The sequence below is a fragment of the Schistocerca serialis genome, chromosome 9 (assembly GCF_023864345.2).
Source record: "Schistocerca serialis cubense isolate TAMUIC-IGC-003099 chromosome 9, iqSchSeri2.2, whole genome shotgun sequence".
Taxonomy (NCBI): domain Eukaryota; kingdom Metazoa; phylum Arthropoda; class Insecta; order Orthoptera; family Acrididae; genus Schistocerca; species Schistocerca serialis.
In genome coordinates this window covers 182,585,241-182,601,795 of record NC_064646.1, presented here as the reverse complement: position 1 = coordinate 182,601,795, position 16,555 = coordinate 182,585,241, and the positions used below count along the sequence as shown (strand labels likewise).

The 16,555-nt window shown below is 38.2% G+C and overlaps 1 protein-coding gene across 1 annotated transcript in view; it reads right to left on the bottom strand.

Annotated features, from left to right (window-relative positions):
• Positions 1 to 8,303: 8,303 nt before the first annotated feature.
• Positions 8,304 to 16,555, bottom strand: part of LOC126419032 (protein Red) — a 33,133-nt gene continuing 24,881 nt past the window's right edge. The window contains exon 2 of the mRNA XM_050086092.1: positions 8,304 to 9,361. Within this exon, the coding sequence (XP_049942049.1) occupies positions 9,163 to 9,361 (199 nt within the window). The 3' untranslated portion in view covers positions 8,304 to 9,162. The remainder of the gene's footprint in view (positions 9,362 to 16,555) is intronic.

Genomic DNA, 16,555 nt, shown 5'->3' with positions numbered 1-16,555 from the left:
TATGGATTTCACTACAGATTATACTACACTCCATATTTTCTTTTACAAACAGTAATTCTTGAGAACATACAACGAATACACTGTTAGTATGTTATACTTAATGAAGTATTCGCTACGGGACTGGCATTAAATAATATTTAGCTATTATCATAACTGTTGTTTTCTGCAATCTGAGAGCCCTATCCATGTATACCATTGGTGACCCATCCTAAATCTCAATACTAAATTGTAAGTGAACGTGCATAATTCCAAAATATATTTGTCTTAAGATAAACGGTGGTATGCTAGACAGGCATTTTAGCAGGTAAGTGTTACAGGAGGATAAAACCTGTAGCTGATGTGCTCCTTTCATGTAAGATGTTTATCTAGTACAACACCCAAGAATTTATTTATCAATTGTTTAAAACTGATAACTCTGGCTCAATATTCACTTTTCTTGAATTATAATTCAGCAGAAACTCCATCAGAATTGTCTTATTCTTATTTATTGCCAATTTGTTTTTGGTGAGATACTCTGTGATGAGGCTAATGTTCTCTGTATTATTTTGCACTCCTAACTGTTTTGTAGGGCCACAGCTAATGAAAGAGGGCTCATCGGAATAATTTACTAGGTTTGAATATTGTGGATTTATTATTTCATTGATGTACATAATAAACAAAAACAGTCTGATAATGCTTCCCTAAGGAATTCCACAGTTAAGAATTTTATAAAATGATTTTACTGTTTGTGTAAGTCGCCCACTTTGGTACAATACAGCTTAACAGATTTTCTCCTGTCAACAAGGTAGGATCTTAACAAATCAAGTGTCACTCCTATGACTCCATAAGTTTCTAATTTATAAAGAAGAGAATGATTTATGGAGTCAAAAGCCTTGGATAGGTCTAACTTTGTTTCCATCGTCAAGTTTTCATTACCACTTGAAAAAACGTACTACAGCTGTTATTGTAGACCTACCCTTCCTGAAACCATGCTGAAAGCTCTTCAATAGACTGTACTACAAAAAAAGAAGGATTCAAACTGATTAAGAAGTAGTCTTTCCAACAACTTACTATGTACTGATGTCAGCGAAATAGGCCTACAATTTTGTATATCGGTAGTTATTTCGTTATTCGCCTTTTATGGACCGGTATTATTTCAGTGACTTTTAACACATCAGGAAATGACCCCTGATAGAAAAAGCTATTTATTAAATGTTTTAGTGGCTTTATTAATTCATAACTGCATTCTTTCAGAAATTTGGCTGAGATGCCATCTCAACCACTGGACGTATTTGCTTTTAAGTTGGTTTTCAGGATTTCCAATTCTTTAACACACCTCAGGATGAATGAATTACTGACATTTCCAGGATTTAGCACTGGTGGTGGTCAGTCAAATTCTCATCTCACATACTCCCTTTTGGTTGCTCAGCAAGTTTTCATTGCCTCTTATTATTATGTTATTGCACACTACACTGTTGCTCTCCCCCCCCCCCCCCCCCCCCCTCCCCAATTTCCTTATTTACTAATACTACATGCTGTTTGGCTAATATTACTGGAGTGCCTCATTTTTTGTGCATACATATGTGCTTTTAATGTCTTAAGTGCGTCCCTGTAGGTTTTTCTACAGTTTTCCTTAGTACTTTGGCCATTGGACACACTTGATTAAGATGGTGGGTTAATGTCGTATAAAATTTGTGCCACTTTTCATTAAACTCTTCTGTTTCATATAGGGCTACCTAGTGACAGTTTGTGTGCATCAGGGGCTTTCTTCTATAGGTAAATAGGTCCCCATGAGATACTATTTTTTTGTCTGGATGAAGCTCTAGGACTAATGAACTATGATCTGAAATGTGGTTCTCAATTGTTCTAACTACAAGGTCTTCCTTGATTAAGTTTGTAATAACGTGTTCTGTTTGAGAGTCACATGTTATTCTTGATAGTGTTGAATTAACATGGGTGTAATTGTAGGACTGTAACATATCAATATATCTAAGGTGATTTATACTATTAGTTAATTAGTCAATGTTCACTCCTTTACTATTATAACCTGTTTTTCATGAGGTGAGAGATTACCAAAAAGTTCCTCTAAATGTTAGGGGATCTGTACAAACTAGCTATTATTAAACTGCTATTTCTGAGCTTTATTCTTATTGCAGCTATTTCAAAAACCATTTCCCATGCAAATTTACCAGATTATAACATGAGGGTTTTTCTCACATTTGTCATTTTAAAAATATGGAATTGTCTTACATTTGCAGATTAAATTATTGCTGCTGAGGTCAATGGTTTTAGAGTGTTTAACGGATTAATATGGAGCTGGTCTTACATTTACAAATAAAGCTTTGGCTATGGAGGTTTTCCACAAATTTATTTTGAAGAGTTCCAAAGGGTAGGGTTTAGCAAACAATGTTTTTATTCGAACAGGTTCGAAATATCGTGATACACTGAAGCACCCAACACAGTATCTACTTTGCTCGCACTCAACACAGTATCTACTTTGCTCGAACAATCACATGACATTTGACTTGTGGCACTAGTGCAAGGAATGGTTGAGGAACTGTGAATTATCCAATACAACCACCTAACGCTCTGCTTAAAAACTGACAATTTTGTGAAACACAAGAGGAAATTGCATTAAACTGTATCAGTTCTATCAGCTTACACACTTTTGTTTTATTTGAACAGATTTGCACTAAAAGTTCTCATACATCTATGGATACCATACACATAAATTATTCTGCTTTTTATGTAAAAGTAACATTTAGAGGCAAAAATTTTGTCCTTGAAAGATCATTATTTGATTCTGAACCCAAGTGAGTATTTGATCTGGTTATGAGAAATTGTACAGTTATATGAAGTGGATTGCAAATGATAAATTCGGCCGCTGTTCATGTATTAGAATGCCAGGGGAAAATTTCACCAGCTTTTAATCAGCATTAGAGCAAGATGGTGACATTCAGATGAAATGAGAAAGCAAATTAATCCAGAATTAAATGTCTAACAAACAAAATAAACCTCATTACACCAACTGCAATTGTTATCACCAGAATAAATTACAGCAGAAAGACCTGTTGAGGAGATAGTGCCAATAGATGTCACTAGAATGCAGGGCAATTGAAAGTTCGAGAATTGGAGTGAATCATGATTGTGATCTTTTCTTCTTCTTCTTTCGATTTCGGCCATCTTTGGACCACGTTCAACAATTCACTTGCCCGGCTTTTTGATCTTTTTTTCTCTCTTCCCAATATTTCCTCATCATTTTCGAGTGGTTCCTCCTCCGCTCTTCCGACCATTTCCTGTTATTATTCTTTAGTTTCGTTTCTTCTGGAAAACACTTAATTTCGTTCACTATTTGTCTAAACTTTTCCCTGTCCCTGATTGACTCACGGGTGACATTAAAATAGGCCAAATCCTTTTTCACCATCTGTATCCATTTATTGTTGGTTTTTTCGTTCCTGTTACTATGTTCAAACACTTTTCTTGTTAGTCTGTTTCCATCCATCCTCGACAGGTGACCATAAAACGTTAGTCTGCGTTTACGCATTGCCTCACTCACTTTCTCAATAGTTTTGTATATTTCCTTATTACTCTTTAGCTTGTACTCTTCTCCAATCTTTCTCGGTCCTAATATTTTTCTCAAAATTTTCCTTTCTTTCTTTTCCATGTTTTCTATTTCCCCCTTTTTGTTAAGAGTTAGGCACTCCGATGCATACAGGCATTCTGGTCTAATGACAGTTTTATAATGTCTTAATTTAGCTTGAATCGAAATGTTTTTTTTGTTATATATGTCTTTGGTTTTTTGAAAAGCAAATTCCATTTTCCTTGCTCTCGCCTGGTTTGCACTCTTGTCTAAACCATTCACTTGAATTATTTCACCTAAATACTTAAATTTTTCTACTCTCTTAATATTGCCGTATTTAGTAATAAGATTTTTCTTGTTATTTCTATGATTAGACATATACACGGTTTTTTCAAATGAAATCTGCAGTCCAGCTCTGGCCGAAACTTCTTGTAGTTTCTCCAGGTAGTTCTGAGCTATTTCTTCGTTTTCTGTAATTATTGCCAGATCGTCTGCAAAAGCTAAACAGTCCACTTCTATTTTTTCTTTTTTTGTTCCAATTCTGATGTCATTCTTGGTGCCTTTGAGTTCTTCTTTCCATATTCTCAATATCTTTTCCAGTACGCAGTTGAAGAGGATTGGGGATAAACCATCACCTTGTCTAACACCTGTTTTAATTTCGAACTTCCTTGAAATTTCACCCACAAATTTAACTTTGGCCTTACTGTTTGTTAGCGTCTGTTTGATAATTTGAATTGTTTTCGTATCGACCCCAAATTCTTCCAATACTTTCAGTAATGTTTCTCTATCTACCGAGTCGTATGCTTTTTTGAAATCTACAAATACTATTGCAAATCTCTGGCCTCTTGAGATTCTGTAACGAATTAGTGTTTTCAGGTTAAATATTTGTTCAACACAGGATCTACCTTGTCTAAAACCTGCTTGATATTCACCTATTTTTTTATCCAGAACTGGCTCCACGATTTGAAGTAATTTCCTTGACAAAATTTTGTATCCTACTGGTAGTAGCGAGATCCCTCTATAATTATTAACATTCATCTTATCCCCCTTTTTGTGTAGTGGGTGTATCAGGGCACACTGCCAGTCTTCAGGAATTCTTTCTTCGTCCCAGATCTTCTTAAACATATGTTCCAAAACTTGTGGGAGGTTGGTATCCATTATTTTTAGGATTTCTGGTACTATGGAGTCTTCACCTGGGGCTTTATTGTTTTTTAGACTGTGTATTATGTGTATTATTTCTTCAGCGTCTGGAGGCTTTGACTCGGTATTAGTATTTCGGTGGTTTTCAAAACTCATTTTATCTTTGGGTGGTTCACAATTTAGTAGATTCTCGAAATATTTTGCTAATATTTCACAATTAGTCTTGTTTGTCAAACCTAGCTTGTTCTCTTCATCTTTAAAACATAAATTTGGGGATTGGTATTTGGTTAGCTGTTTTCTAAAAGTTTTGTAGAAATCTCTAGAATTATTTCTTTTAAAGTCTTCCTCAATCTGTTCTAGGTTATCCTGAAATTGTCTTCTTTTTTTATTACGGAAAAGCTTAGCTGTTTCTCTTCTCTGGATTTTAAAATTGTCAAGATCTTGAGGATCTTTTGTGGAGTTCCATTTCTGCCACAATTTCTGTCTCTTCTCCAGGTTCTCATCACATTCATTGTCCCACCATGGATGTCTTCTTACTCTTTTCACGAGACAATTTTCTTTTGCTATTTCAACTATTTCGTTTTTGATCTCCTCCCATCCCGCTTCCTTATTTATTGTGGATATGCCATCGCTATCTTTGTGCAATGCTCTTTGAAACCGTTGTTTAATTTCTTCATTTTTTAACGTTTCTGTGTTATATTTTGGAATTTTGTAAAAGGTTTTCTTCTCTTTTCGAAATGGGAGTGGTCTGAATTTAATCGTAGTCAAATAGTGGTCTGAATCAACATCAAGGCTTTTCAGCACTTTAGTGTTTTGAATTTCTTCTTGACAATGAAGTGAGATAGCCACATGGTCAATTTGGAATTCTCCGAGAAGTGGATTTGGTGATCTCCATGTTTTAGTTTTTCGGCTCAGCTTTTTGAAATGTGTTGTCATTATTTTCAAGTTGAAATGCCTACATACCTCTATAAGCCTTTCTCCATTTTTTGAAGTTCTTTTGTGACCTGGGAAGAGGCCTACTGTTCCATGGTATTTTTTCTCCCTTCCTATTTGTGCGTTAAAATCGCCTACTAACATTTTTATGTTCTTCTTTGAGCATCTATCCAGTTCCATTTCAAGTATCTCCCAAAATTCTTCAACTTTCTCCGGGTTATTTTTGTTGTCCTGGTTTATGGGTGCATGGCAGTTGATTATAGAGTATCCTTTGTTTTTACATTTAATCTCAAGAATGGATAGTCTCTCAGAACTCGAGTAGAAGTTAGTAACTGAATCTAAAATTGAGTGATGTACCAGAAATGCTGTTCCCAGGTATGGCATTTGTTTCATTAAGATTTTACCTGGTTTTCCTTTAAATAAACGATAGTTTTCAAAATCTAAAGCAGTTTCATCTAAAAACCTTGTTTCTTGTAATGCACATATTAAAATTTCTTTCTGGTTCAGCTTTTCAATCAATAATTTCAATTTTCCTACTTTAATTAGAGAGTTTACATTTAGGGTTGCAAACATAGTTGCTTTCTTAAATTTCAGTGTTGAGGGCTGCATACATGTTGGTTGGGGTCCTCCAAAATCCTTTGACCCCTTTGCATTGTTTCTACGAACAACGGAGGATTTGCCATTCGGTCTACCTCTTGGAGTAGTGTCTATCTTTGACGACGTTCCCATCATGCTTTGCAGTAATTGTTGGATAATAAATTGGGGGATCGGGTTGCCCCGAATCCGAAATTAAAACCAAGGTAGTAAGCCCTGGAGTTAGCTCTTCCGCTCTCTCTGCCGTTGGGAAATTGTTCCTCTTCCGCCATTGAGACCGTTGGCTGGGTTTCACCTAGTAACCCTAGGCAGGGGCCCTATGACAGGGTGCTACCATCTGGAGCCGGACGGACCCTGGTTTTTTTACGAGGTTGTTACTCCTCCCCCTCCACACTTCCCCATCCTCTTGTTTTTAGATGGGCCTGGGCTTGGGACCGGCTTGCTTTTATTTATGTATTAACTGCTATTGTTGCATATAACCTGGACCCTAGAATATATTGCCGCCAAAGTCTCACTAAGGCTCCAGCATGCCAATACAGAAAGCTTGGAGGGAGAATAGTGACACCAGCTTTGCCGAGAACTATGAGTGCAGGAAGGGAGGGAGTAATGAGCTGACAGCAAATTTCGTTGTGTGGCTAACCACGGGAAACTATATCGTATACTATATTTTTATGAACATCTATCATGTTTAAACTGCAGTTTGCCTTAATCAATTTGTACTCTAAATCAAATGTATAAGATTTGACAAATACTCAAAAATTGCATACAATTCTGCAAGAGATGTTAAAAGTCTTGCTTCGGCCAGGGCATACTTATGTATTTCATGCAGCAACGTTGTCGACACTCACTGGGAGATATGGTAGGAAAGATAAGGGGTATGTCAGCTACTGATTCTACACAGCCAATGAGAGAGCAGTGGGCAGATGATACGTGTCAGTACAAAAGCAAAATCTGCTGTGCGTTCAGAAAAAAAGACAGCTGTGTTCTCTGGTCCCCCCATAACCGCATCAGAAATAACAACATATTTGGAAGAAATAGGCAGACATTTGTCACAGCTGTCCTGTTAGGATAATGATGATAACGATTAAAAATTGTGATACCACAGATGATAGTAAACAAAGAAGGCACTGGAGATAAGAAACCATTTTTTGTTTAATTTATTTCTTCTTGTATTATGAAAACACAGACTATGTATAAATGACCTAAGTTTAGAATAGATGCATTGTTAACTTTTTAGGAAGATATCTTACATCAATAAAAGTCTGTATTTTTGGTTAGTGAGAATATACTGAAATTTTGTTTTCTCAAGGACTCTCTTAGAAAAAGGGGGGGTGGGGGGGGGGGTCATCTCATATTCAGTGTTGTTTTATACTCTGGTAAATACGGTATTTATCCAATTGATTTTTTCCTCACTGCACATTATTTATGATATAAATACCAACACCACCACCTTTATGTTACAATAGACATTTACAGTTTTTATAATTACTTAAATTAATGCTACAAATTTCTTCAGTTTTGCACCCTACTTCATTCATAAGATAAATAAGAGACTACTACCACTTAGAAATTCATCAATTCGTTCAATTTTGTTGGTGATATTTTGGACATTTTGTGATATTATTTTGAGTTTACTGTCATTTACGATGTCATTGTCAAGTACCTCACCTTCACAAATGTGTAACAAAGGCAGTTTTACTCTAAAACAGTTTCTGTACGATTACTTTCACTTATGGCCAAACTGTTCATATATACGTAATCAGAATAGGCTTCTCAGTTCGATCCTTTCTTTTATTATTTAATTTAATTTACAAGGTACTTTAAAACCACTGGGAAAGAGAGAAAGTTAAGAGAGAGAATTTCAATGTTCATTTCTCTTTCGAACAGTTGAAGTTAAAACATATCCTTTCAAGCAGCATTACTGATCTATGAGAGTAAAAATGTACAAGTTGCTAGGCTACTAAAGGTGCAATGGAATAGAACAATGAATTGAAAAAAATAGTAACTAATCAAACATCAAACATACACTTTAGAAAACAGAAACATATAATTTGACCAACTTTATTGATTTCATACACATAATTTATTATGTATTATGCACTTTACATCTTAGAATTACACTAGGAGTAAAATATACAAACTAACTAGAAGTAAAATAAACAAAGCACTCAGGAAATGAATTTTACTAATTTATTGGAAAAACTTTAAGAAAAGCTCTGTAAAATTAAATTTTCTGGTCAGTTTCAATGTGTATTTGCACAAATTGCAAACTTTAATTACATGCCCCTAACACTTAATCATCAAGGAAACATTTAATAAATTATTATATTCTTCTTATGAATATTTGTTTGTTTATTTAGCATCTAGTTATATTCCTCTTAAGAACTTTCTTGTTATATATGCATAAATGAGAAGACAGTTATTTACTTCAGGATCAATTTGCAGGGGTATATTAGAGATTTGGGCTGTACCCTGAGATGACTGTAAGTGACATTACTTAAGACACTAAAAATAAAAAAAAGACCCTGAACAATACATATATTATTTAGAGATAAAAAGTCTAGTTTTATATAAAAAAATACCCAATTTGCGAAATTATGTATTCATTTCTAGCAAAATTATATTGTGTTCTGTAAGTTCCTTTTACAAAGGAACAATACATTGTAAACAACACTAGGTATCTTAAAAGAAAAAGTTTGTTAAGAGGCTACAAATGCATTCTCTCTCTCTCTCTCTCTCTCTCTCTCTCTCTCTCTCTCTCACACACACACACACACACACACACACACACACACACACAGAGTTAAATGAAAGAGAGACGATCAACTAGTAAGGAAAATAACAGCAATAAACAATTTTTATGCACAAAGGTACTGTAAGAGATACAGTTTATTGAATGACTGTTAGTCATAAGCAAATACAAAAGGCAGAAAAAATTAATATTTTGGCTTTTTAAAGTCTGGCTCTGGACCCACTGGTCCTGGTATTCTTCTTTTCTGTATAATGTTTTGGATCTTCTGCCATTCACGATCCAATTCTGCTTTCTCATTTTTCTCTTTGTGGTATTTTCGTGTCCGCCGCCCATCTGCCATCTTCACTCCATACTGGAAGGCTGCCTTGGGCAATGCCTCTTTGCTGTATCAGAAACAATAAGAATGTACTATTTTCTTAATACAATACAAACAAAAAGAAAAGGTTATTCCCAGAAAATCACTATTCAGTGTACAGGATGGTTACACTCAAACTTTTGCTACATGAGAGGCCTCCACAAAATACAAGTGACCATAGGACAATGGAACTTTGTGGAAACATTTGTAAGGATCTATAGAAGATAAATGACAAATAAACCAACGAGAAAAAAAATTCTACACTAGAAGGTGACATTTGTTAACTGTGTACAATGTTTACGTTCCTGGTTACAAAAGTCACTGAATATGATGACCATCTGCATCCACGACAGCCTGGAACCACACTAGAGATCTATACTGCTGCCCAAAACATCTCAGGTGGGATGTTGGCTACTGCCCTCGCTATGCTCATCTTTAACCTCCAATATCTATTAGTGTCCTGATGATAAAGCCTGTCCTACAGGTAACCTAACAGCCAGATGTCACATGGGTCCAAATCTGGTGATCTTGGTTGCCATGCAGTTTGGAACAATCAGCCAAATGATTTGGTTTTCTCCAAATGTGTTATATAGTAACAGAGTCGCATCATGAGCACTGTGAGGTGGTGCTCCATTGTGCATCAAAACTGCTCAGTCTGAAGCACCTCTCTCCCATAGGGCAGGGATCACATGTTGGCAAAGCACATCACAATAACGTGCTGTACATGCAGCATGTCCTCAGTCCTTGGGGTCCGAGGTCCTCCTACATCACCATTCCAGTACCGGCATCTAATGGCAAGTCACAACACAAACACTACTAGCAATGCACTTCCTGCAATGCACAGACTGAACATAAGTCCTATAAGATTGGGTACCCATTCAGTAAAAAGTTTTCTGTCTACACTAGTTCAGGTAGCACAAGTTTCACTGTTGGGTTGGTGCATAAGTTCATAGCATTGTTCCCTAAATTAAACAAACATGACAGATACACATAACAGAGACTTTATGTCATGAATAATATATTCTCCTTCACTATTTACAACAGTCTGCCAACGCTGTAGTAACTTTCCAATTCTGTGACTGTAAAAATCATGTGGTCTTGAGACAAAGAACTCGTTAAGCCAAGTTTGGACTGCATTTTCATCCGGAAAGTAGTTTATTGAAGTTGTCTGATAGAGAGAGAGAAAAGGTGAAAATCTGAGGGCAAGAGAGCAGGTTAATAAAGTGGGTGCGGAATGACTTCCCAACCCTAACTCCTGTATATTGTTTTTTGTCAGTCTAGCAGAACGCAGGATGCGTTATTGTGAAGTAGCGTTACTTCATACATTATTCCTGATCGCTGTTCTTGGACTGTGTCTGCAAGACGCCTCAGTTGTTGACAATAGATGTCAGTTGTGATGGTTACACCTCACGGAAGCAATTCGTAGTACACCACACCATTGCTGTTCCACTAGATGCATAATGTCATCTTCTGTGGATGCATGCAGGTCTTTGTAGGGGGAGTTGCTGCTTTGTTTGGGCTCAACCATTCCTTTCTTCTCTTTATGTTATCATAAAGACAAGATTTCTTGTCACCAGTAAGGATACAAGATAGGAATGATTGGTGTTGTTCATGAGCCAACTGTTGGCAAGTAAGCAGAGATGCACATATGGTTACCCTCTGATTTTTTTTTAAATTTTGAGTTAGACCATGTGGTAGCCACAACTGATTCCTGAATCTTCACCACTGATGCAAATGTCACGCAATCGTGGAATGATCGCAGTTCATCACATTTGCCAGTTCTCGAGTACACTGACATGGATCATTGTGGATTAATACATTAAAACTATCTTCATTAAACCCCAAAGGCCTTCTTGAATGTGGAGAGTCACTAAAGTCAAAACGATCCTCCTTAAAATAAGAAAACCATTTTACTGCCATGCCCTATCCAATTGCATTATTCACACACACGGAGCAAATGTTTCCAGCTGCCTCCACTGCTGTCACCCACGTATTGAACTGAAACAAGAGACTATGTCAGAAATGTTCCAATTTCTTCACTTGGCACTTCATTTTCTAGAGTCCACAGCTCAAGTCACTATCTCCAAATGACAATACGTAAACTCAAATAGCAACAGTGAAGTACAAATAAAGAATGACAATTGATAAATAAACCCACAGCAACTGGAATACCAACATACAAAACAAAAATGCTACAAACTTATGCACCAAGCTAATATAGCCACCCTGTATAATGGTGCTCTACTTCAACACTTTGTATTACAGCAATAAAATCTTAGGCATGGGGCATTATGAAGCTTTAGCACGGATGTATAAAGGGAGTAGCCACTGCCCTGCAGAGGAAATCATCTTGACAACTGAGAGTTGTGATTTAAAAAGACCAAAAATGAACTTAAATCATGACAGGAAAACTGAACCCATCACACCTGAGAAATATACTATAAAAATACCACACTTTTCCTCACACAATAACTATTAACAAAAACTTAGTGCAATACAGACAGAATTGTAGGATATGGAAAAATAGGATATACAAACAGTTGATGTGATGGTGGAGGGGGGGGGGGGGGGAGGACAAAATAGCTTCATTCTGCAAATAAACTGAAAGAAAGATGGTGAAAAAAAATCATGAATTAAATATCACAGAATTCTTGGAATCTACTAAAGCTTTCATGGGAAGCAAAAAAAGGAATTGTTTAAGTTATTCATTTACAAGTTTATGTATTGTAATGGAGTGACAATAATTGTCCAGGAAAATGTCTTGAAGATAGATATAGGTGAAGACAGGAGAGTGGTGTAGGACAGGTGTCACAGAGTAAATAATGCAATGCAATTTGACAGATAAAAAATCTACTCACCACACAATGACAGGGCAACACACACAAAAAAACTGGCTTTCGGAGCCAGTGGCTTCTTCTTCTAGCTGAAGGGGAAGGAAGAGGGGTGAAGTGAAATAAAGTGGAAAGGTTTAGGAGAAATCACCCAGAACCCTGGGTCAGGGGACACTTATCAGATGGGATGAGAAGGGAAAAAAAAGTCTTTATAATCATGGCCTAACTCACAATCGGTGAGGGAAAGATGATTGAGGTGAGCCTTTATCAGGAAATGCTTAGATAGCTACAAGGTATAAATTTTTATGGCCATTCATCATTGCAATTAATTTCTTGCAGTAATGAAGGTTTTTGTGTATTAAAATATTTAAATGTAACACAGTATTCCTAGGGGAAAGTTTCCTTCTTCCAGGAAGAAAGAGGAACTGCTTGCAAAGCATGTGGGGGACTAGTCATACAGATTCCAGGACAGAACTGTCACAGAAATGGGAACAGATGCATTAATTGTCACCATCTTCAAAAGAGCACAAACATCTGATAGTAGTAATAATCATCGAAAAGTTCTACCCAACCACTTTACACCCCAAGTTGAAAAATGTTTATCTGATACACAGTGTGGTTTCAGACCTAACCGATGGATCATTTAGATGATCTTCCAACCTGCACCAATGCAAGAGAAGTGCAGGGAACAAAATCATTCACGGTATATCACCTTTTTACAGATTGCCAGAGCCTACTATGTGAGGTAGTGCAGTGGTTAGTACATAGGACTCGCATTCAGGAGGAAGGCAGTTCAAGTTCTCATTTAGGTTTTCTGTGATTTATCTAAAATCATTCAAGGAAAACATGTGGTTGGTCCTTATCAAAAGAAGACAGATGACTTCCTATCACTACTTGTGCTCTGCCTCTAATGACCACACAGTTGACAGGACATAAACACACAATTCTTCTTCCATACATATGAAAGCCTTTAATTCAGTACAGTGAGACACACTGATGTGGATCCTTGGATTAACTGGCTGCCCACAAATATACGTTGAGGTTTTTCAACTGCAGTGCAACAACATGAAAGGAACTTCTCAGTAATTGACAGATGTAAAACAGGAGTGTCTATTCACCCCCACCTTAATCTCAATATATGTTTGTGCAACCATTCATACAGTCAAAGCAGAACTACTATTGTGTGTAGAAATAAGCACACAGGACTGGAGCATTACTTAACCAACAGCCATGACAAGGCTATTTTCAACTAGTGTGATCAAACTCCAATATACAGATAATGACATCATTTTGGCCAACTCATGAGATGAGCTACATGTCATTCTCTACACCTTTAATGAAGCTTAAAAGACAGCACCAGACAAGATCTTAATCTATAAAGACCCAAAACCTGTAACAACCTATTTTTATTGCCCAAGCAACACCTCCTGCCATCACAATTAGAGGTATGTTTCTACACAGCGTACAGCATTTGCTTTACCTCAGCTGTCACATAGTCAACATGCGAAAACATGAATGTTAAATTTCAACACTGCCTCAAATGCACCAGCACAGCTACAAATGGATATCTGATAATTGCAACCTCAGCACTGGAACTAAGTTGTAAGAGCACCAGTCTATTGTAATTTTTAGCCTAACTTACAGCTCTGAAATGTGGATCACATACAAGAGGCTTGTAATTCTCTTGGAGCAATATCATTTGCACTATATGAATTGAACACTGAAATACAATGGAAAGATGAACAAAATAAGAGCAGTGTCCTAAATGAAACAAGTGCTACTAGCACCAAGGTGACATAATGAAAACATTAAGTTCAACAATTATGGATAGGATAGATTGCTAACCACTGTCAAAATGAAACACTGAACTGCAGACGGGCGCAATGAAAAGGCTGTTACATATTGAACTTTTGGCCAAAGCCTTCTTCAGAAAAGAAAGGAAAACATATGCACACATTCCCATACGAAGGCACACCTCGAGTGCACATGATCACTAACTCTCGCCACTCTGGCCAGAATACAAGTGTTGCGTTGAAGAAAGGCAGGAATCTGAAATGGGACAGGGAAGCGGGAGAAATAGCATGGCACAGGCACTGACAGAGGTGACTGCTGTCTAGTGGGGCATGCAGGGACTAGAAGGAAGCAGGACAAAGCTGCCACGTGCAGTGTTGGGAGGCTGTGGGGGAACAGGAGGGAGCAGCTGAGAAGGAGAGGAGCAGAGAGGGGAAGAGATTGGTGGGTGTGCTGGCAGACAACAGCCAACTACGATGGTGAGGGAATGTGGATTGGTAGGTGGTGACACGAGGATGTGGAAACTGTTGGGTGGAGGGTGTGGGGACAGTAGATCATTGTAGGTGACAAGCAGGATGATTTTGGGAGCAGAGAATATCTTGTAAAGACAACTACCATCTGCACAGTTCAGAAATGCTGCTGGTGGAGGGAAGGATCTGGATGGCCCAGGTTGTGAAGCAGCCATTGAAATCAAACATATTATGTTCAGCGGCATGTTGTGCCAATGGTGACCCGCTTTGGTCTTGGCCAAGGTTTGGTGGTGGCTATTTATAAGTGTGGACAACTGGCTGGTAGTCATATACCAATGCAAAAGCTTTGCAGTGATAGCAGCTTAGTTGGTGTATCAAATGGGCACTTTCACAGGGGGCTCAGTCTCTGATGAGGTAGGATAAGCCCGTGACAGGACTGAAATAGAAAGTGCTGGGTGGGTGGACTGGGCATGTCTCGCACCTGGGTCTTCCAGAGGGATATGATTCTTGTGGGATGGGCTGGTATTGGGAGTGGCACAGGGATGGACTAGGATATTGTGGTGGTTGTGTGGACAACAGAACACCACTTAAGAAGGGGTGGGAAGGATCTTAGATACGATATCTCTCATTTCAGGGTGTGATAGTAGATAACCAAAGCCCTAACAAAGTATAAGGTCCAGTTGTTCCTGCCCGCGGTGGTACTGGGTGACGAAGGAGATGCTCCTTTGTAATCAGTTCTTGGGACTGATGAGAAGATTGGAGGGGTGTGGGAATACTGAAAGGAAATCAGATTGTGGACCAGGAGATGGTGCCTGCCTGTGAAGGCCTTTATGGGACCTTCAGTATATTGGTCAAGGAAATTCTTGTCACAGCAGATACACTGCCCCAGGTGGCCAGGCTGTATGGGACAGATTTTTTGGCGTGAGAAGGACAGCACCATCCAAATGCAGTTACTATTGTGGTTTTAATGTTGATAGAGGTGTTGTCGGAGGTATCAGAGATGAGGAAGTCAACATCAAGGAAGGTGGCACATTGGGTTGAAGAGGATCAGGTGAAATGGATTGGAGAGGTGGTGTTGAGGTTGTGAAAAAATAAGGATATAGTGTCTTGGCCCTGAATCCAGATCATGAAGATATCATCAATGATGTACTGCGAAATTGTTTTTATACATTCTCTTCAAAGGAAAATTAGTTATATGTTAGGATACAGTTAGGAACGTGTATGAGGAAGGAGGTAGTGGATTTGGAGACCGAAGGATGTTGGGGGAGGTAGTGATCAATAGTGGCAAGATCATAGGCATGAGGGATATTGCTGTATGTGGCAGTGGCAACAACAGTGACAAATAGTGATCCAGGAGGAAAGGAAAGGTTTCTATCTTTGATGTGGGAGGCTAGATTTTGGGTAATTGGTTGGTGGTGTTGGTCAATGAGGGCTGAAATTCTTTCATTGAGGGCACAATAACCAGATACAATGGGGTGTCCACAATTGTTGGGTTTGTGGATTTTTGGGAGCATGCAGATAGTGGATATGTGGGGTGTCATAGAGGTAAGGAGGACAACAGATTCAGGTGAGAAGTTTTGGGAAAGACCTAATCCTTTAAGCATGGATTGGAGGTTATGTTGAACTCCTGGGGTGGAAGCACTCTGGCAGAGCTTATAGGTGGAGAAGTGAGACAACTGGCAGAAACCTTCAGCCAGGTAGTCACTGTTATTCATAACAGCTTTGGTGGAACCTTTGTCTGTATGTAGAATGATTAAGCGAGGATCTATTTTGAGGCTGGTAGGGTTGTCCTTTGTTCTGCTGAAAGGTTGGTGTTCTTAGGAAGGGACTTTGGTCGGTTGGTTGGTTGCTTGGTTGATTTGGGGGAGAGGACCAACCATCGAAGTAATCAGTCCCATCGGATTAGGGAAGGCTGGGAAAGGAAGTCGGCCATACCCTTTCAAATGAACCATCCTGGCATTTGCCTGAAGCAATTTAGGAAAATCATGGAAAACCTAAATCAGAATGGCTGGATGCGAGTTTCATCTACATCTACATCTCCATTTATACTCCGCAAGCCACCCAACGGTGTGTGGCGGAGGGCACTTTACGTGCCACTGTCATTACCTCCCTTTCCTGTTCCAGTCGCGT